At 36.5% G+C, this 22,924-nt stretch overlaps 1 protein-coding gene and 1 long non-coding RNA gene across 13 annotated transcripts in view; one reads left to right on the top strand and one right to left on the bottom strand.

Annotated features, from left to right (window-relative positions):
• Positions 1–1,512: 1,512 nt before the first annotated feature.
• The window catches only part of ATF2 (activating transcription factor 2), a 50,682-nt gene continuing 29,270 nt past the window's right edge, over positions 1,513–22,924 (bottom strand). For 9 of the 10 annotated variants that reach the window (XM_048308991.1, XM_048308998.1, XM_048308996.1 and 6 more), the window contains 4 exons: positions 18,557–18,706; positions 16,538–16,744; positions 10,757–10,862; positions 1,513–4,171 (listed from right to left, as the gene is read on the bottom strand). In XM_048308991.1, coding sequence (XP_048164948.1) covers positions 3,945–4,171; positions 10,757–10,862; positions 16,538–16,744; positions 18,557–18,706 — 690 coding nt within the window. In that variant the 3' untranslated portion in view covers positions 1,513–3,944. Of the gene's footprint in view, positions 4,172–10,748; positions 10,863–16,537; positions 16,745–18,556; positions 18,707–22,924 lie in introns of those variants that run through there. The other variant, XM_048308999.1, reaches the window with a different exon arrangement.
• LOC125328395 lies at positions 10,827–22,042 on the top strand. Of its 3 annotated transcripts, none has more exons than XR_007204694.1 (4): positions 10,827–10,918; positions 11,123–15,575; positions 18,841–19,005; positions 20,050–22,042. It is a non-coding gene; the product is annotated as an uncharacterized LOC125328395 (long non-coding RNA). The 3 variants fall into 3 exon arrangements; XR_007204697.1 differs by lacking the exon at positions 20,050–22,042 and adding an exon at positions 19,404–19,926; XR_007204695.1 differs by having other exon boundaries at positions 10,835–10,918; positions 11,986–15,575.

Below are 22,924 nucleotides of genomic sequence, written 5' to 3'. Positions count from 1 at the left end.
AAAGAAAGAAAGAGAGGAAGAAAGAAAGAAAGAGAGAAAGAAAGAAAGAAAGAGAGAAAGAAAGAAAGAGAGAAAGACAGAGAAAAAAGTCACATTAAAGCCTAAAATGAAGAGTTACCACTGAAGAATATGAAACTTTGAAAATTTCATGAGAATCATTCAAACCTACCCTACACAGCATTACAGAACACAGGTTAAATAAATCATACCTGTGTTACTTTTGATACAATGGTTAAAACCAAATGTAAAGACTACTGCAAGCCAATCTTACACTCAGTGTTCTGCAGTATAAATGAGCACAGTTCCAATTATGTCTCTACTGAGGGAAGCAACAGGCAGCATATAAATGCAAACAGCCTTCATTAGACACATTGTCATGAGTATATTAATCATGTCAAGAAGCATTGCTCAAGCTTCCTTCAGTGCAATTTAACATACCTTACTTTATTAGGATGCACTTAATTTCACTATGCTTTCTCCTCATTATCATTTATGATGACCAATTAAAATGTTTGTGTCTGTCTCTAAGCAAATTACTCCTGTAATTCAGGTAGCTGAAATCACTGCTCATCCCACACTTCTATCATCTCCTTCTCTCAGTGTAATACCTTTCTTTGCCCAGCCTCTCTTACCATTGTAAACAGAAAAAAAGCTTACTTAGATTGAATAGTTAATATATAAACGTAAGTCTTTTTACAGCACAGACATTAAGAAGTGGGTTGATTCTCCACCTCTCACACCCTTTGCCTTGAGTACCCCTGTTATACAGCCTTGGTTTTGTTCCCTTGGGGTCACAAGTGTAGCTCATATAGTCAGAAAAAAACCATAATGAAGCAAGGGAAGCCTCAGGCATTGTTCTCAGATTGGGATGAAAGTTGCGCGCAGCTTCACTTCATTTGGTCCATACATGGAACAAATGCAAACATGCAGCAACTTTACCCTTTTGCTTCCTCCCAAGCCTGCATATTGGGGTTCTCTCATGAGCTTTTCAAATGATAACAGAATGTGCCATTCCACGCATGTTTCCAGCATCCATAAACAAGCCCAAACCATTTTTACTATTCTAAAAAGTATCAGGCGCGAGGGCATAGTTTTTTCTGAACCTTTGACAACACAACTGCGAGCCATTCATTTGACTACAGCTGTTATTTCTGGCTTCATGTATACTGAAATAAGATTAAAATAACTGGAAGTTAGGTGGAAATTCTGATTACACACAGTGCTTCTGCTGTGGAACTCAGGGCAAGCAGAAATGGCTGAGCAACATCTGGGATCACCAAGCTATGCTTATGAACTCATTTATCTGTGGATTACCTTGGGCTCCTGGAACTAATGATACAAGGCTTGTTCCTCAGAAGCTGCTGGAACTCAGCTGCAGAGCAATGGTATTTGCCTTATTTTCTAAAGAAACATACTTGTTCTCGTTTACATAACTACTTTGACATTACAGTAATGACATTCAGAAAAACGCTGATAATTGCAAGGATGAAGAAATAAGTCTGAAGACAGTGCTGCCTTTTAGAACAATTATAATTTCATTAAAATAGGAACATAACTTAAAGATAGATTTTATTCTCTTTGATGATTTACTCATGCAAACTGCACATAAAAGAAAACAGTACAGTTTGTGAAACATGTCAAATGTAAAGACCCAAAATGCTAAGTACAGAAGTAGTGTGACAACGTCTCAAAACGGAATCCATGGTAGTACGGCTAATACCTTTTCCTATTTGCTGAACACAGATTTTAATGGTTCTTTTGCCAGCCCCACTGTTAAATTCATGAACTGTTTACACATCTCCCATACACTTATGTAGACTTATTTTACAAGCGCAACAGTTTTGTTATAAAAAAACTCCACGTATATGATTTAAAAGCCTTTGTGTTTAGGAGAGCAAATTATAGTATAATCAATGAGGCCTCATCTAGTCCACCAAAACTACAATGAAAAGTGACTGTAGAGCTTTCTTGCAGAATTCACATTTTGTGCCTTAGCAATTCATTTCTTTCTCGCAAGAGGTCCATTGTATTTAACCATCCTGGAAACGTTCAATAACTGTTACAGATTTTTATCTTGAAATTGGGAAAGTAAGACTTTCAAACACATGAGGTTATCAACACAACTTTCTTAGTTTTAAAATACAAAATATTTAGAATCCCTAATATTTTCATGCTTAAAGCCCTGCAATGATACATATATGACTTAGATACTTCTTTGTCCAGTTTTCATTATAGTATGGTTGTATATATATTGCAGAAATTATATTTTCCTGTGGATCAATTACATTTTTAGATTTAAAACTGAACCAAATAGAAATTTGATGGCACTGACACTTAAAAACTCATGATATAGTGTGGAGAAGGAAGAGCAAATGAACTACACAACCCATTATAAATGCATTAAATCTTTGTTATATACATAATGGAATCCTGCTTTACTGCCAGTTGCTACTATGCATCTGTTTTTCCTATTATACAAAGTTTTCCGACCTGAAAGCACACATCTACTTTTTTTAAAACAACTTAATCTATTGTAAAATATTGTACTGTATTTTGAACATGAGTACAGAATCAAAATAGATAATGGCACATTTAAAAAACTCAATATCCTACAGATGATTGGATAATGAGAAAAAGTGTACCTACAATCATCTCATCAGAAACAAACTACATCATGGAATGTTAGTTATCCAAGTTCGCACAGTAAATAACATTTTAAAACTGCAATCACCTATCAGCCAGCATCACATTGAAGGCATCTTTAAACATTCAAGCAAAAGACTGCTGGCATTAACTACTGAACCATTCTCACACACACACCACACACACCACATTATAATTACATTGTTTCCAAGATACGGTAGATACTGATTTTTTTTTTTCCACAAGAAAGGTATCAAAATTTTTGCTACTAAAAGATGACAGTGCTTACACAAGAAATAAGTACAAGTTAGCTTGCAAGTACAAGACAATGACAAAAAAAAGTCGAGTTGTCTGAAGAAGGATTTTAGGCTTTTCTGGCATCCAAAACCATGAGTAAAACTCCTTAGTCTGCGACTCAAAAATCCACAAAATATCATCCTACTTTGGAATACTAAGTATTCCATACTTGATAACCCTGTATTTTACAATATGCTTACTGGTTTCAGCCTAGCAACAAGGGGTGGTTATAGATATCTATTCTGACTGGAGAATTAAAGCTCTCCTCCCACCAGAATCAAGTGTTAGTGTGGGGAAAAAACCCACCTGACATCAATTTAAAATTTAAAAAAAAATCAAATCTATTTAGTAATGATCCTCACCTAGGATTGGTATGTGCATAAGTACTGTATGTCATATACTGTACTGGCCCTATTAAACAAATTAAAAACCCCAACAGTTAAAAGCCAACCAAAATGCTATACATAAAAACCCAAATGTTCTTCTTCCAATGTTCTTCCTCTCATAATGTGCAAAACAACAAAAAGGCAAAAAGACTAAAAGCAAATTTACTGTTACTGTCTTTCTCTTGCCTAGTGCTTTATGACCTTGCTAACGTTACAAAGTCAATAGGGACTATGCAGAACTTTGGTATAAAAATGTCACATAATATTACTATCACAGTCTTGGGGATGACCTTCAGTAATTCACCCCAAAGTTTGTTAAAATAATACCAAATTAAAAATGAAATAAACCACATTGTACTGTACACACACTTTACACATTAAGCACAAAAAATAACTAGTAAAACTAATACTTAAACAAAAAAAGTCTTTTGCAAAGAGACTAGAACTGGTGTTCTGTGTCATCTCCACCTGCCAATCGTTAAAGCCAAATTTGAGTTGGATTTTTAAAAATGAATAATTTTAAGCTACAATTTCTCCTAGATGGAGACTGGTCTGTTGTTGGTTTCCCTTTAAAGTCACAGATGTGTATCTAAGGAACTGATGCAACCAAGTTTTTAATCAACTTCCTGACGGCTGGGCCTGGGAGGGAGGCGCCAGGACGATCTGGGACAGCACGGGCTCCGTGCTCTGGTCCGCCATCTGCGTGAGCACCGAGGTGGCCACCGCCTCCGCCTTGGACGTGGAGCTCACGCCATTGGAAGTGCTGACAGAGCTGTGCTGGATTGCTTCTGTGTGCGGGCTGCTGGGCACCGAGATGTCTTCGGAGCTGTCATCTTTATCTGCAGCTGAACAAGAAAAATTCATTTATTCTGTCCCCAGGAACACACACCGCCTCATCCCAGTAACAGCAGTCTCCCCTCAACAACTAAAATTCATGGTGTAATGCAGCACAAATTGTAAAACAAGCTTATTTCCGTTTTTTTAAAGAAAATACTACTTTGTGAGCAGAAAAACCGGACTGCAGTATGGACTGTTCAGGAAACCAGAACATTTTCATGTCTTCAAAGCCATGATTAAAATTTCCTGCCTAGTAAATCAGCCAGTGGGTACCATGCCTAATTCTAATGATGCATATTCACATCAGCTGCTGATTAATCAAACAAGAATAATTCTACATTCAGTAATGAATATTTGTGATCATGAGTAAGATATCTGAAAAAATATTACTGACACTGCTATATTTACTGGACAATACTTACATAAGTTTTCAGCCCCCATTCTTTTAACAGAATGAAGTCCCATAACTTTACAAATGCCTCTCAACGGAGTTTAAAATTGTTAAAACTGGTTTTAAAAGTATTTTCAGAGTATTTCACATGTTCTCCACAAAACCAAAGTTAATTAGCCAGAGTTACATCATTTTTTCCCATGACAGAGTAAGCAGGTAAAAAAAAAAAATTATCACTGTGCAAAACTAGAGTTTCCAAAATGGTCACGACTTAAAATGTCCTTCTTGCACAGACACTCTAAGTCGTGCTAGAATAATTTTTTTTTCCAGAGTTGCAGAAGTTAGCTAAGGTATTATGCAAACAATGCCAAACTAAAAGCTGAATTCAAAACTAAAAAACCAAGAACAGAAAATTATCCTACTGTTTTTCACTCAAAAATAGAAATATGAATGCTGAATTTCATTATAACTTTTTTGTATCACTTTGTGCTACTTAATGTTTGCAAGTACTTTTCACAACAGTTTTATACACTGACCCAAATCAGTACCCAGCTGAAATACTGGAAGTCCCTTTTAAAGTACTACTGACTATCATGATCCACACCAACACAGCCAGAAGCAGGCACAAGCTATTGCTTGGGACAAAGCAATGGAACAACGCTTGGTTTTCTCTAGTCTTGTCTTTGCAATCTCTTTCAGATTTGCCTGAGATTGGCCTACAAGTTCAGAAGTGTCTCAGGGAAGAGAAACTATGGGAAAGGGTGACACTAACATGAGGAGACAAGCAATGCTGTGGTATCACATCCTCATTTCCACAGAAAGCCAGGCTAACAGCAGCAACTAAAAGGAACATTAAGTGTCAAAAAACAATAATGAAATAAAGTTTGTGTTTTACTGTGGTTTATATGACATGCTAGCTATGGGTAAGAAAATTTACAAACTTAGCAAGCTGAGACCCCAAAATAAAGATCTTTGAGCAGCCCTATGCATACTAAGAACACACTCCTCTTCGAAGCTTGAGAACAACCGTTCAGTTATTGACTGCTTCTAGAAAAGAATGGTAAGGTCAAAAAGGATGGGTATGCAAGGAAACTGCTTTCTTTCTTTTTAGAAATACTGCCTACAAGAGCAAGGTGGCAATCTCTCCTACAACTCTACTAAAAGAGCATGGACATAATAGCTTAAAAGTTAGAATGCTCTTATCCACAAGGCCAACTGTTTACAGATTTACACTTTTTGAAAAACAGATCTTTCAAACATTAAAGGAGAGAGATATTGATGACAGTGAGCTAGATCTGCTGACAATTACTGCATATCCAAAGGTTTCATGGTAACTGTATACAGCAAGTGCAAGGAAATTAAGATATTTCCAAACGGTATTTGTAACCCTTAGAAGAGTTTGCCAATTGAAGAACAGAAAGAATATGAACAAGTATCAATTCAGTTAAAAGTATTCAACAGGGTGTCATCTTTACCATACCTCTATTGAGACCTACATGATCTCATGTAAAAACAAGTAAGAAGGAACATATGCAAACTGTTAAAAATAGAAGCTCTAGTGCCACTTCCTGAAAAATACTCCATTACTAATTATGAGTAGCATATTCTTTCCTCAGACAGAATGGAAAGGCAGCAAGTAGGACAACATGTATCAAATACCGTCTCTCTGCTGTAATACCTGCATCTTCAGAGCTGCTGTTATACTCCTATGAATCTCAATCTTCCTCTCAGCTTCTTTTGCTGATTCTCCATGTCTGTGTTGTCCAAAACCTCCTCATTCTCAATAAAAATGGTTAGTTTTAAATGCTAGAGAGGAAGTTAAATTAGATCACCATCTTTCAGCCAGAGAAGGAAGGTCTTCCACTGTTCTGTCTTCCTTAACATGTATTTCTTAACTCAAAAGAAATGCCTGTAATGGTATCACAGTGGTAAAGAACAGGAGAAAGGCCTGATTTTCTGACTTTGATGGGCTCAGGAAGATCCTATGAGCAATGTAAGAAACAGTTACAAGTACAGAGATGACCACCAATGTACAAGAGCAGGGTTCATATTGTAGAGCAGATAAACAAACATGCTGTGCTGAAGACAAAAATGTACATGATTGAGGTATTATCAGATGCCAGGGGCTAGAGAGGGGGAGTTTACAGCAGGCAAGTGATTATATAAGACACAGACCTAACACTGATTTATGGTAATAAACCGGACTGGAAGCGTAAATTCTTGCGATAACATACAAACCGATACTTAGAAATGAGCAGACACCCTAAAGAATAGCTATTTGGATTTTCTTCAATGTCCTTCCTTATGTAGCCCCAACTTTACAGGAACAGTGGTCAAAAACTGAATAAAAAACTCCATTTGAAGAATTAAAGCCAAACAAGAATATCTATGCAATGATTATAGAAGGTATTTAGAAGTCATCTTATTACAGAGGTGACTTGTTTTCCTAAGCCTGAAGACTGGGAATGAAGAACAAAGGCTTTCAGAAGAACACAAAAAAGTCATACTTAAATTCTGAATTCTGACAGATTTTTATTTTCCTTTTTTTCTTAATTGACCAGAGAATTGCCAAGCACAGGATTGTGATTTCAAGAGTGCAACTGATTCATAACAGAATCATACAGCAGATAACAATGTAAAAAAAAAAAAAAGCTAAAGCATTTTAGCTTTTTAATGGCTCCCCCAGCTTTGCCTCAAATCAAGGAAAATGCACAGTCCAAATTAGAAATTAATTCACAGAAATAATGTTTGCTGTATATTAGAAGGCTGAAAATTTACAGAGCTATATCACATGAACTTTCCAAGGCTACATAGTTTCTAGACAGGCTGTGTCATGAGGAGCAAGCCTTTGGACATTGAACACAATGTGGGCTATAGGAAAGATTTAAAAAGCAGCAAAACAAGCACAGACTTTTGAGGATATACTAAAAAGTACCTTTTTGGAGTAGTCAAATATTGCTGCTATTTGCTTCTTACCAACAGTATTGGTAAGCATTGCTTACCAATAGCTTTCAGTAAGATAAGCAAACAAAGAGGGAGGGATTTCAGTCTTCTGAAGGAAAAAACCCACCTACACCAAAAAGGGAGTGATTACACAAGCACTGATGTGATCCTGAACTCCTTTCACTCCCCTGATAATCACTAACAAGGAAGAAGCCTCATGGCAATTCTCATCAGCCCATTCAGGGACTATAGAGGGACTTAAGCCTAGAAATGCTTTTTTCCAGGGAGTTGGCCTTTGTGAATACCCTCTGCAGTCACTGAAGAACCACTGCCTGTCCAGAACAGGCTGCAGGAACATAGTGGTTTGAGAGGTTCAAATCATTCAAGGTCTGAAACTGGTCAGTCACCTTCTATCTTCTTTTTTAAAACTAGCTAAGAAAGAACACAAACCTCCCATTTAACGCCACCTACACCACAGCCTCTATTTATCTTCTTTTATATTCAAATTTGAACAAATGCTCTTGAATATTATGATGTCCTTGTCAAAAATATGAAAAAAATACCTTAAAAGCCCTTTACCCCTTTTTTTTTTTTTTTAAAAAAAACCCCCTCTGAATACCACAACATATTTTCTTCTCACAAGTTTTCACCTTTGTCCTACTATAAAAGTCCAGAAAAATCCTGACAAAATACAGGGAGTATTGTAGAAGACTTTTAGAAATTATCTAGTATGGAAGATAACACAAAAAATAAATGAACAGCATCTAGATTTCTTGTATACAGAGCACTTTCCCCACCATAGCTGAAGATGCAGTCAGAACCAATAGCATCCTTCTTTGGAAAATAAAAAAGTGTAAGCTGGCTGAAAACTAAAACTGCAAGAGAAATTCATCCACACTGACTCAAAGTACAATAACCATTTTTCTGGTTTCTCTGTCCTGATGACACCATCTTTTGAAGCAGGCACAAGACTTTAAAATAAGGAAAATATGATCCCAAAAACAATTTTAGAAGAAAGGGCTACCTGTGCTGTCATGCTTTTCACTTGGCTTGAGAAAAATGTGTCTGGGAAATACAGAAGATCTTAAAAGATATGTAAAAGTAAAGGCCAAAAATACCCTGAAAAGTGATAGATTATTTATTCCTATTTAAGTGTATAATACATGAAAAACCATCAAATTGTGGACTTGGCTGTTAAAATCTGGTCTACTCAGTGCACAATATTCAGCACTGCAGGAGCTCTTAAAACTAGAGTCTTCGATTTCTTCTGCAGAGACAAGACTGTTAAACCACTCACTACATTTTGGAAGCAATTCAACTTTGATTATTTGATGAATATAATATGCTTAATCAAATATACTTTATAGGAACACCATTTTCATGAACACATTGACTGAAACCTTTTTTCCTCTCATAAATTGTACTGTGGGTATGTCACTTAGCCAACATGCTTTCCCAACAATATTCATGCAGAGATAATGTGACAAAATCCTTTCAGAGGGATGGCATTACAACTATCATTCATGTGAAGCTTTTACTTTCAACAGACTTTTCAAGAAACTGCGCTTTGCTTCCAATCTCCTTGCATAATATTTTTGTTTTCTAAAATGTAGGCTTTTGCCACTGATTAGTATTTTAGGTCTGATTCATTTTGTATTCTTTACTGAATCAGAAGCATTATAGTCCTTTTCTGAGGGCTGAAAACAAGCACTACTAGACAGGCCATTCACTCATTCTTCAACAAAGAAATCCTTGGCATGTAATCACTTAGACTTATGATGAAATATTTTTCATCCCAATTCAGGAACATGAATCCTCAGAACATCAAAATTCAAGAAACCTAGGGTTTGTTTTTTGTGTGTGTGTTGGGTTTTTTTTTTTGTTAAAAACCTTGCATGCATAATGCTATCCCCTCGTAGCTTCTGTATGAAATTATGTTGTTCTGTCAGATGGGAGCCATAATGGCCTCATCCCTGCAGCAATCATTGTTAATATAAATCCCAAACGTATTTCTATACTGTTCCAATTTACTCCAAGACGCTATTTTCTGTCTTGTCAAAATGACTGGAGATCAAAGGACCAAGATTTATAAGCTCAAAACTGACAAAATCAGTATTCTAAATATATATGGCAATACAGAGTTGCTAAATCTCCTGAATCTTTTAAATTAAAAAATATTGCCCATTCTGATGAAATTGCTTACAATGACTACAAGTAAAGATGGTGGCTATTAAGTTTTATCGCAAGCACCTGAGGATCTGTTTGCATGCAGTACAAAATGTTCCTTTATCCTCCTGAATTACTGACACTGGCAAATTAAAATGAAGTGGCTACATATGGCAGAAACAATCTTCACATTTACAAATATCTTGAAATATCACTAAATCATAAAAACGAAAGCTGTGGGTTATATATTATGAATGTTGCCTAATGCATTCCCAGCTCAGTTATTTGTAACAAATTTGTGTACAATGGACAAAATTGGCCATTTATTCTACAGCAGCAGCAGCTGGTTCTGGCACTGTGTATCACAGCCAAAAAGGAAGCTACAAGTCAGGAAAGCATAATTAACCTTTAAAATGCTGGAAAGATGAAAAATCAAATGAACAACTTAAAATAAAAATATGGATTAGAAAATACTGGTATTGACAGTGTCAGTATTCCCCTCAATACTAGAACTGTTTTTAAAAACACCCTCTCTACAGAAAAGCAGTCACTTAATGTGGGTATCAAAACGATCTAGAAGACATTGTACAGTAGGAGCCATGAACCTGCATCTGATTATTTTAATGGCTCAACTGATCCTGGATGTTATGGTAAATGAGGACAGCTGTTATAGTACCTCTACTGAAATCTCATTACAATGAAAGAAAAACACGCACAAGGACCTTTCACTGTATTAGGCTACGATAAAGTATAAAAAATGGTTTATCATGTGCTCTTAATACTTTAATTATATTTTCCAAAGCAGGTGTAGTAACTGATAGTTCTTAAATGCTAATTATCATATACATTCATTAAACCAACATAAACCTTTCAATGTTATGCAACAATTCAATTTTGACCTAAAAATACATTTTTAAATATCACATATTAATTCTTGTCTTCTAATAACTTCAAGATCAAAAAAAAAAAAGGATCTTTCATGTAATATATGTAATATTAGAACTGCACTTCTCAATTTTAATGCTCATTCACTTCACTTTGGCAGTATTTCATTGATGCAGCCTCAGGCTATAGGTAATGAAACATTACTCACTATGATAGCCAGATTTCTTCTGCATGGCAGTTACAGGGCAATCTTTATGAGCCAGAAGAAGCTGTTTCAGCTGTGCCACTTCATTTCTCAGCAGGGTGACTTCATTCTAAAGGAGAAGAAAGTTATGTACTTTACCAGGCTCAAACTACACACGTTTTAAAGGTAAGCATTAAGTTTTATAGGATTTTCATTTGTTCATTTAGGGGTAGCTGAAATACAAGAAGTTTCCATTTGGTATATATTGCAAAAATGTACATGTTTCTTTTATCTTAGAAAATGTAAATATTAGCTGAAACATGGCTAGCTTTGTTACATTAACTGGGAAATGCTTCGAGTTTTTTTTAAAATACAACATATGTTTTTCAGTTTGCAGATGCAGAGTCTACATATAGTCTCATTCACATGATCCAGCTACTGTGAGACTCTTCTGGAAGGTTTTGTGATGAATTCTAATCAGAGTAAACCTACATTTAGCTATACACATTTTAACAGATGTCACAGCCAACATTAGAAAAGGGAAAACACAAAAGAAAATCCAAAAAGCCAATGCAGAATAATTTTTCAGTGACTATTTATACTTGGACTTCAAAAAAGAAAATCTCATGTACTGGAAAACAATTTAGCAAATATTGGTTGATTTCCAGACTGATTTTTATTTTGGCAGCCATACATAAACATGTTCTATGAAGGAATCATTGATAATAATGACAAAATCCGGAGATGTCAGCTTGTGTCACTAAAGCAGAGTGCAATCTAAGAGACAGCATCTGCACAATCCAGCGACTGGGTTCATTTCCAGACTGTGCCTTTCCACTATTGGGTGACCTTGAACAAGGTCATTTTACTGCTTTGTGCTTCACCTTCTCCATTTGTAAACTGGAGGACAGCAATACTTACCTCCCCGGGAAAGCAGTTTGGTGTCTATAGACGAGAAGTGCTACGTAACCGCGTTACACGGGATAATCCAAATTAAGAATGGCATGGCACTTTGATAGACCCACTTTTACTTTATAGAGTGGAATAATATTTATTAATCAAATGATCTGCAATGCTTTGTGATCCCTATATCTGGACACAATATGTGTTTTTCATGGGTTATTTTATTTTGAATATAAATCTTTCCTATTAATACCTGAAGTTACTTCAAGTGTAAGAACCTTTGCATATTTGTGTAATATACCACACGTGTGACATAATTATTTAGTAAATGCTTATGTTCATACATTTAGGAGCAAGTTAAAGAAGAAAACCAACAGAAGAAAATTGGATTGCATTTGAAATTATCTGAAAAAATAAACTACAAGAAAGTCAACCTATTTACTTGCAAGCAAGAAATAAAGCAATGCTGCCAGAGATGAGATGAATTACAAGTTAAAGGATTCCAAAAGACAACAATTCTTTCAAAACAGAACTTATTATGTTTAATTACACAAAGTAACTAAAATATCAGACTGTTCAAAGAAAAGCTCCTCTTCTGTGTTCTCTCTCTCCATTTAGAAGACAACCAATTTCAAGCCTTTATACAAGCAAAATCCTCTTAAGGTCTCCTTTTCTATTCAGTCCTTTTATTGTGTAAAATACCCTTTAGAAACTTTTTATTAAAACCAAAGGCTGGAAGATGCCAAAAATCTGACTTCACAGACATTTATAATGGAAGAAAAACGTGATCGCAAACAAAAAGGTTTGTAACAAAAGAAACCCAACCAAAAGCCCCACAAATTCTCTACCAGGTGGCATTACATGTCCTGAAACCTTAGGCTGTTAAGAAAGCACGGGACTACTGCCTCCAGCTCTGTCTGCCCTTAGCTCACCATGTTATTTACTGAGGAGCCACAAATCTTGATGCCAAGCAGGCAGCTGCACAGCATTGACAAAGTTTGGGTAGAAAAAACCACACTGATGTAGTTTTGAGACACTTGATAATCTACAGAAGCAACAATGTAATGAAATATGAAATATAGTTCTGTTAGTTCAAAGGAACTCCGGCAATCAGGAAAAGGTTTGCAGAAATTTTCTACCTTGTCTCCCACATTTTAAGGAAGAGTTTTATACACAAACAGCACATGTAAGTATGAAGTTGCTGTTCATCTGTGGAAGTAAAATTATATGTTTCTGAAGAACTTTTATAACACAGTTTATAGATCAGTGTCAGCTGTATTAAAAATATTAAGACTGCTGCTAGCATAAATACAAAAAGGAAATACATTATCCTAAATAGAAGCAAACTTGGAAAACATGGATCAGCATTCCTATAAAAAGAGGTTGAGGTAATCTCTAGAACAATGCTAGCTGTATATTCCATAACAGGAACACTTGTGCCAACAGTACTATATGCAATGCACACATCACTCGTGACACTAGAACAGAGTTCTGTTTGCTAGACACATGCGTGGGGAATGCCACAGAACGACAACCTATGGTTGCCAGTTACATATTACCAGTAAGAACCACTTCTGACTGGTAAAGGGGACTGCTAGAACCAATTCTTACACATACTGCAGTTAATTATCTTGTATGTGACAACAGCAAGTCTTTCCATCTCATTCAAAACATGTGAATGTGTGGTGGTCATTGAATATGTGGTTAACATGGTGAAAACATGGCTACCAAGAAATACATGACACCAACACTTTTAACAGCTGGCATGAAGAAAGATTATTTCAAGTTTTCACACTGGAAAGGTTCTCCTCATTAGTGAGATAGAGGCAAGCGCAGGTATCAACATTTCTTCAAAGCAGCATGTAACATAACTCATATGCTGTGGAGAAGAATTTGTATGTTCCCACATTTTGAAATGTGCTAGCATTAGCAAGCAGGTTTCTGGAGAAAAGCATATTGACTTGTACCTGCGCTCCATCTTCCAAAAGATGCTTTCCTTTCTGTATTCTTATGCAGGGAGGACACGGTATATGACACATTCTTCTGTATCTGCCTATTTCTCCCTGCACCCAAAATGCAGATGTAACAGTGGGACCATGGGACCACATTAGCCCTTACTCAGCATGGTGTGGGACAACACTTGTGATACATTTACTAGAAGTATCATCAGAGGCAGATAAATGTGACTTCTGGGGATAGGGTATTGTCTGTGGCTGAGTTAAACAGCATTTTTCCCGTTTCTTTTTGGACAACTTCCTTTATGGGAAAGGATCTTTACTTATGGGCATACTTTCATAATTTAGCCTTCCTAAACAGTTCTGCAGCATCAGTACGAACTATCACTTGATTGCTGCTCACTGAAAACCCACTGTGACCTCACAAGGAAGACAGGCCATTCTTCTAAAGCTTCGCCCTCTAAGATTAATAAAGCAACAGGGACCAAATACAGAATCTATAATGCACTTTGGCATCTGATCCTGCAACGTGGCTCGGTGGCCACTACAGACATTGTCAATACCTTCTTAATACATTATACAGCACCCCATACCCTGCAGGATTGTGCAAGGCACAGAGGCCACACAAGGTGGTGAATAAAATTTAAGATCAATAAACAGGTCAACACATTAATAGAAAACACAGTCCACAAGAATCGAAACAGTAAATAAACTTCAAAATGTTGGAAGCATGAAAACAACGTACACAGCAGAGCCTATAAAAGACAGCCTACCTAACCTACCTAACCTGTTACTAGTGATGTAATAGACGGAAATTTTCCCTTACGCAAATATTTGAAAAATACTGCTTAAAAATGAAGTTGCTTTCAAACATTTAAAAGAAGAACTGGATAGGAGTTAACGTACAGAACAATATATATACATCAACCAAGCCTTTTCAAAATCCATACATAGTGTTAGTGAGCTTCCAGTCTTAAAAACTGACATCAGAATCTCTGACACAGACATTACGAGAAAGCCAGTAACAAAGTGTTGAAAGGAGTCAGAATTGTTACATGAAGCAATGCAATGCAGTTGTTTTGGTATGAACAAGCTTTTGGAAATGTGACATCTTGGTAAATTCAGCTGAGCAGGCCTCTTAGATATGAAATAAAATATGAACTACTAACCCAAACAGTCTATAAAACTGCACTACGGCAAAACTCCAAACTTATTCAGTTTTCTATTAAATACAAAGTCAGTAATCACGGGTCATTACTGCCCACTCCGCTGATCAGCTGTGTTAGCCTGTCAAGCTGTTATTACGGAAATATAGGATTGATTAATGTTTTCACATAAAGTACAGTTTAATTATTTCTCTGACATCCAATTTCCTTTAAAATTATTCTGTTCTTTACAGTTAACAGTTTTATTTTTGGTATACTGTAAGAAAATCTTTCTTAAATTCACTATTACTGAATTAACTCTTAGAAACCTTTTGGTTATGGTATTTATGTGATTTTTTTAATTATAAAACTTGTTATATATGTGTGAAAGGCAGTTCACATGATACCAAACACTACTTTCACAAAAAACCTGAATTATGGCCGATTTTTTTCATTCTCCTTCACTCCTTTCTTTGATTATTTAAGCTACAGTGCTACATATAATTATGTAATTAATGGACTTAATTGAGGACTATGCATTAAAGGAATATGTCTAAAGACTGTGAACAGGTATGAGAAGAATACATATTTCCAAGAAATTTAACTAATGCTGGTGCACAGTGTCATGATTCTTGCAACACAGGAAACCATTTCAAGTTGTGTGCTTAGGTAGGAATTTTTTTACATTTCAGGGTCTGGGATGCTGAGTGTTTTTAAAGACATGAACATGAAGACAACTGATACACAGTAATTTTGATTATATGATGAAACATAACCTCAACATGCCCTACTTTCCTGTTGGTCAAACTGTGATGTTTTCTATACCAAACAGCACGAGAGGTGAGTTTTCATAGGAAGATGATGACTCTGTGAATTTGACTCAGTGAACAGCTCTGATGAAGAAAAACAAGTGACACTTTAACATATCAAAATACGTTTCACTGCATTTTCTAAATGAATGCTTCCTTTAGGAATTACATAATTTTTCCTTTCAGCAACTTCCAAAACTAAGCTTTTAGACTATTTTGAAAACAATAATTTGTGCCAATTCTTACATGCTGCTGAAAAACATTACGAAAGTGTGCTTTAACATTTAATAGTAGTTTAAACAAAAGGGTCACAGACTGCCCTATGGGGAAAAAGTGCATTCACACGAGAACTTTCTGAGACTGACAACCTCAGATGAGGTGGAAAAGTGATCTGCAACATACACTGGCCCTACCCTCTTACAGCACACTTTGTTTCTATAGGATTTAGGCGGCGGTGGTGAAAATTTGCCCCGCCACTGCTGTACCCATTTTGTGGACAAAAGAGGCCTTCAGTATCCACTGATGTCAACCTGACACCTTTTACGAGCACTTCATTCACTTTAAAGGAAAAAAAGTGAAGTTAAAAAGAACCAAAGGAAATAAACCCAACACTTACTCAAATAACTCAGGCTGTGATACAAATTAAGAGCAAGATGTGTTCAAGGTAAGACTATTTCTTTGCTCGTAAGTGTTGCTTCCAACACATCTTGTCATCTCAGTTTAGTATCCTAATCTGAAAGTTATTGCAAATGGAAAAAAGGATAAAAAAGTTATGATCCTAAAGTTTACATATCTTGAAATATGAGTATGCTCTTATCCTCTAGTTTTACTGCTATATGCAGCTAGTTCTGAATTTTCAAGCCTGAGCTGAGCTACCAGCTATAAAACCATTTATATTTCAGATTTCATGCAAAGTTTTAAGTTCCACTGATCAAGGATCACTGTGTAAGAACAAAAAGACTTACTAATTTTTCCTTGAAATAAAAAGTATACCTGTAACTGGCCATTTAGTGAGCTCAGGTCCTCAGCTTTTTTCTCCAATGACTGCACCCAGACTTTCCGTTTCTGTCGGCACCTGGAAGCAGCAGCCCGGTTTCTCTCCAGGAACTTTCTTCTTTTCTCATCAGGGTCTTCATTGGCAGCTCTTCTTCGCCGACCACCTGTATTTGGAGTTTGTGGCGTAGGCTGAGCTGGTGATGCCTGAAAACAGTCATGACTTAACTCACAGCACTGGCATAAAAAGTCATCACATCTTGAGAAAAGCATTCAGGGCATTTCTAAATACATTTTGGTTATATACTTTTTTTTTTGAAAGCTGTGCTCATTTAACTCTACTGTGATGTTTTAAAAACTTTTACCCGTACTTACACTCATGATCATCTTACATTAACATATTACACCCAAAATAGCTTTCAAGCTACATTTAGCAGGAAATGAATTTTCTATTTCTGACTCTTCCCACACACCTAGTCACAACTAAAGGATGGCACGATTGCTTATGCCCACTACACAGAAGCTGTTTGACAAATGCTGGCAGTGCTGAGACTCCCTGATCCCTGGATCTCCAGATAGCAATTTCCTACTTGTTGATATGTTCCCCACCACTGAGTAACAATTTCCCTCAATCCACCCACATTATACGACAGTATCAAAATACTTCAATACTTTAACTTACACATTATACTCATTTCAAAGTTGTATACAGACCCTAGACAAAGATTTAATGAAATATGCTAACAATATAACAGATCTTAAAATCCTTTAGAGATAAGATAGAATGTAACTGTCCACATGACATATTCACACATGCACCGCAACATTCCATCTAGCACAGCAAGAAACATTTTAAACTAAAAACCCCGAACACGTACCAGTTGGAATAAATTCTAGATAGCTAATAATAATAAACCCATGGGAACTCAAATCAGTGTCTTAAGAATAAAACACTTGCTATTTTTGATTAATACTAATTGTAAAATAACTCTAGAATAATCAAACAGCAATTTTCATCTTGAAAATTCTGCTATGTAGTATTATGAAAATATTCCTTAAAAAAACAGTATTCAAGGCAGTGTGGGGGAACAGCAACCTTAAGGAGGAGGTCCATTTATGATGGGTCACTTTTTTCCCCTCTTCTGTTCCAAACTATTTGTTTTGATACATTATTTGATTTCACTGGGCAGTGTAAGAATCTGAGGCTTTCATTACAGATGCAGGTCCTTCCAGTTCTGGGCCAGGTGTGTAGCTTTTATAAAATTAATATTCTGCTATGAATTCTGAAAATAACTCTTCGAGATTTTTAAAGTGTTTTGAAAACACATTTCCAAGAGGTTTTGAGAAATAGAACAGCTGCAATCCTCCAGGATTCACCGGGAAGTGTCTTTCCTCCAGCAGTACTCCCACTTCCAGTCTGACTCAGAGGTTTTGCCTTTTACTCCCCTGTTCTGATCTATCGTCCCAAAAGGACAACACACCACACCTAAAACCAGAGCCCCCCTTCCAGAACCTGAGATGATGAAGTACACTTAAGGACACAGCTGAAACTTTTCCTGTGGCAGCCCAGGAAAGATCCTTCAAGCAAGTTAACATAAGCATGATACCTGATGCAACGAAAAAATTTCTACGCATATTTACGATATAAAATATAATAAACATACAAGAGATGCAACAGAGGCGCAAAATAAAAGCACTTATTTTTTCAAATATATATACTGAGCAGCTGTAAAAATCTCAGCTACCACAGAATCTCCTATCAATGAACTCCAGAAATCAGGACTTAGTCCTAAATTTGAGCAGATAGATACTACCTGTTTTGAAATCATCATCTTGGATAATAGATTTTAGAAGCATTTAAGAACATGGGAGACCTGGAAACATTTTACATGCTACAGAACTATTGACTAAAAGAGGAGTCTGTTAACATCTATTTTACAAACCAAGAGTATAGAAAAAAGATATCAATTTGCAAAATAAAAGGAGGGGGTAGGAGGCACATGTCCACTCTTGTCATACCGGTGTTTCAGTTGTTGAAGTTGCAGGCTGTTGTAGTGACTGTGGTCGTGGTTCCTCTGACTGAGTCCTAACCAACCCACTTGGATGTCCCTTGGCAGTATCTCCATTTGTTACCTGAGGGTGCTGCTGGGTCAAGGCTGCTTTCAATCTCTGAAAGCAGAAAATAAAGAAGAAAAAGAAAATAAATAATCTCTCATGCTAACTTGAATGCTTAATCATTCATATTAGCAGTTACTTCCATTCTGGAAACAGGAACTCCAACTCTTAGTTGTTTCTTTTTACAGGCTTTCAGCAGTGACCTAGGCATATACCTACAAATAGGTGCTAAGTTTCTGCAAACATGACAATAGCAACGAGGCTTACATAAGATCCCAGAAAGGGAAGGAAGGCAAACTGAATGGAGACATAAACAGAAAGCCTCACCTGTGGTGAACTGTGCCCACAAACAGGTGAGTGGATGGCCATAAACAGTTGCTGAAACTGGTAGTACACAAGGGTACCAGAAGAGTAATGAAAACACATGAAGGAAAATAGGTAACAACCAGAACATAAGCACCTTTCCATTAAAAAAATTCTGGTATTCTCTATCTCTATCCATTTTTAAATACCTTGTTATGCCTCCACTAATTCATGGTCTTTACAATACTCACCTCTGCAATCCTTCCTACGGGTAATTAGATAAAAGCCAAGATCTTTGCTGAAACATCTTAATAATGTACAAAATACTAAGAAGCTTCAGGTTTTATGTAAAGATTATTTATGTAGAAATATACAAGGTAACTACTACAGCATGCTACTTTGCAGTAAAAAACTGCTAAAAGGTTTGATGTTCTTTTATTGCACACAGCCACTACAAAGAACAGTAATGTGGAAGTTCAGCTGTATATAATACACCCAAGAGTTACTGACAACCTGATGGACGATTTTCAAACATTTTGTTGACTGCCTCTTGAAAAATATTTCATTCAACTTTTGGTGAAACCTATTAAAACTGTAATATAATACATTCTATTTAAAACAATTTCTTAATCTCAAGCGATAAAGTGTCCAATTTCACTAAATACGACTGCCTGTAATTCCAGATTCTTTCTTAAAATTTCATGAATACTGTATAATTTATCATGAATTTTTCAGTTTTACTGAAGAATGTACCTTATGGTGTCAGAAAATGTTTTTCTACTGAGCGCTGGATTTTTAAAGAATCCAATACAAGTTTAAGAAAAGATTAATGAATTAAACATGACAGTTTGTAGAAATTCTGATAACTTGTTTCATCATATTTTGGAATATGAACAAAGTGTCACCCACATACTAATATTAATAGAATGTCTTAAGAATGCTAGAGAGAGGCAGCATTTGGCCAGCTCAAAATAAACAGAAAACTTTGCACCTCTTTATGTAGATATTCTGTATAAACTGTAGTATCCAATGTCTCTCAACAATTAAGTCATTGGAATATACTAACAGCTCTCTCTTACCCTCCATGATGACAGGCTTTCCTGGATCCTATGCTACAATTAAAACAACAGATTGCAGATTACCTCTGTCAGAACTGCCAAAAATCTTCAGGTCTGAAATATGGCAACTTAAGTCAACTACATGGACTTCATAGCACGTAACCACCACCAGAAGGTATCCTAACTGAGGACTACAAAGACAACCAAGAAACTCCAACATTCCTCTACTGGCTCGCTATTAAGGAATCTTTAGCCAGTGACTTCTGTAGAAAGTCTGTTCTGTAGTGATTGCTCTGGATTGAATTAACAGCACATTACACCAGATAGGAACCATGCAAGTGCACACGAAAACTGGGAGCTAATCAAGTCCTGTTCCTCACCTCATTTATTGTACCAACTTCATAAGTTTCCCAGAATGAAGGAGACACTTCAGAAAAGTACACAAATCAAATTTACTGATCTGTTTCCCCAGTGCTCAACTTTAACAATAAAAATTTAGGATAGCTGCAATCATTTGGGCAGGATGACAAAAATTGCCAAGATATGTCCATAATTTTTAGTATATGTACAGCACTCTGGAAGTTCTTAGGTAGTTAACACTTTAATTAAACTCAAGAATTGACTTGTACCTTCCTAATCCTCCTTGCAGGAACAAGCTAACAAAAAAAATTTCAGTCCCTGTCTCCAGCAGGCTTAAGTGTTCTCTAACTGTCTAATTACAATTACTAAAACCAAACTCTATGATCTACCTGCCAACAACTGCAAAGTTCATGATTGCTCTCTCTCTTCAACTAATCCTGTCTCTAAATTGTAAAACTTTCTACACAGCCACCAGGACTACCAGGGAAACACATCACCTCCAAGTCAGTTTTAAAGAAGTATTCTGTAAAGAAAGTAGCAAGTATTTAACACCAGTATGACAATATCCTTTCCATATGTTATTAACATAAGATTTTTCACTATTTATTTTCATTTATGACTTGAATTACTATACAAGTATTTCTTTTATCATAACTTGCTGTTAGGCAGGATGTGACAAATTTTCATCAGTGCTAATCAAGAGAGTAGTGACAGCACAAATCAGTTAAAGGATACGCTCTCTTTTATTTCAAGTTGTCATACTATGAGAGTTTTAAAAGTTACCATCTAAAAATTATGTCTATTGGGTTTGCATGGCAAGGTTTTGCACAGGGGTGGGGTGGCAGGGGTGGCTCCTGCGAGCAGCTGCCAGAAGCTCTCTCCTTGTCTGACAGAGCCAATGGCAGCTGGCTCTAGGACAGACCTCCAAAGAGAGTTTGAGGGAGCTGGGTCTGTTCAGCCTTGAGAAGAGATGACTGAGACGGGACGTCAGCAGTGTCTAGGAGTATCTGAAGGTGGTATTTGAAGTTAAGACACTGGAGCCAGGCTCTGCTCAGTGGCACCAAGCAATAGGACAAGAGGCAATGGGCAGAAACTGATGCATAGGAAGTTCCACCTGAACATGAGGGAGAAATGTCTTTACTGTGCAGTGACCAAGCACTGGAACAGATTGCCCAAGGGAGGGAGTCAGGCTTCCCTCTCTGGAGATAGGCGAGAACTCTCTGGATGCAATCCTATGTCATGTGCTCCAGGATGGACCTGCTGGAACAGGGGGGTTGGACCAGATAACCACTGTGGTCCTTTCCAACTTGACCCATTCTGTAACTGTGAAGAGTGAGAGGAGTCCTCCCCAGCAGAGCAAGGAGTGGCAGAGATGTCTGAGGAACTGACCACAGCCACCATTCCCCCTCCTCCTGTGCTGCTGAGAGGCAGGAGACAGAGAAGAGTTAAGCCCAGGAAGGAAGTGGGGAAAGGTGTTTTTAAGTTTTGGGTGTATTATCCCACTCAGATGTGATTGGTAATAAAAGAAACTGATTTCCCCAAGACAAGTCTGTTTTGCCCATGATGGTAATTGATGAGTTTGCACTGGGACGTGCAAACAAAGTTGGACTTAACTCTACTTACTGTAATGCTAACATTTAAACATTATATCCTGTAAATTCATAAGTAAACAAACTCCTTTTGAGAATTACATTGTTAAATGTAATGTACTATGAAAACAGGAATAGAAAATACTTAGATTTCATTTCATATTACAAAATTTTAAAGTTGAAATTAAAGTAGTTAGGATTAAATTATCCACAAATGCAGACATATTGTGAAAATCTGAGGAATATTTACAGATTTTCACAAGGAGACTTCCAGCTCCTGTGTTTAACAGGCTTCATATTTTAAAAAGTAATGCTGGAGTAAAATACTATATGCATGTTGTGCTTCTTGTGAGTAGGGAGATAGTTACTCCAAATTCAATGAGAATCTCATCTTTAACAATCAAGTATACAGAAACAGAATAAATGTATACCAGCATTTTTATCTTGGGAAACCTGATGACAACAGAGGTTGTTTGATATTATTTGCTTATAGGCAAACTAAAACTGTTATTTTCAGATGGGTTAATAGCTTTTAAGATCTTGATTAGCAAGGTTTTATCATTCATGTATATCCTTGAAAACAAATCCTCATCACATCTGTCAAAATTTGGTAGGACTAGATCATTCTATCAAGAGCTCAAAGAAACAAGATAATATACTCCAGAAACAATTTGTGAAAAACTCAGATCCATATTTCATATCTGCCACAAAAGCTCATCAGAGTAATAACCCTCCTTCTCCTGGGTGTTATCCTACCATCTGCTCCTCTATTACTTATCTTTATTTTGCAACTAATTAACAGCATAATCTTCTAAATTCAGCAAGTTAATTATCATTATTGTGGTCTTTGCAGCATCATCAGTCCTTATGAAGTCTTGTCTCTCCACCCCCAGAGAATGTATGAAAATGAAGTAGGTTGTGAGAGGGTCTGTTTCTTTAGAGTAGGCTCATTAGGTGTTTGC

The sequence above is a fragment of the Corvus hawaiiensis genome, chromosome 7, assembly GCF_020740725.1.
Source record: "Corvus hawaiiensis isolate bCorHaw1 chromosome 7, bCorHaw1.pri.cur, whole genome shotgun sequence".
NCBI classification, from domain to species: domain Eukaryota; kingdom Metazoa; phylum Chordata; class Aves; order Passeriformes; family Corvidae; genus Corvus; species Corvus hawaiiensis.
This window is presented reverse-complemented; position numbering and strand designations above follow the sequence as displayed.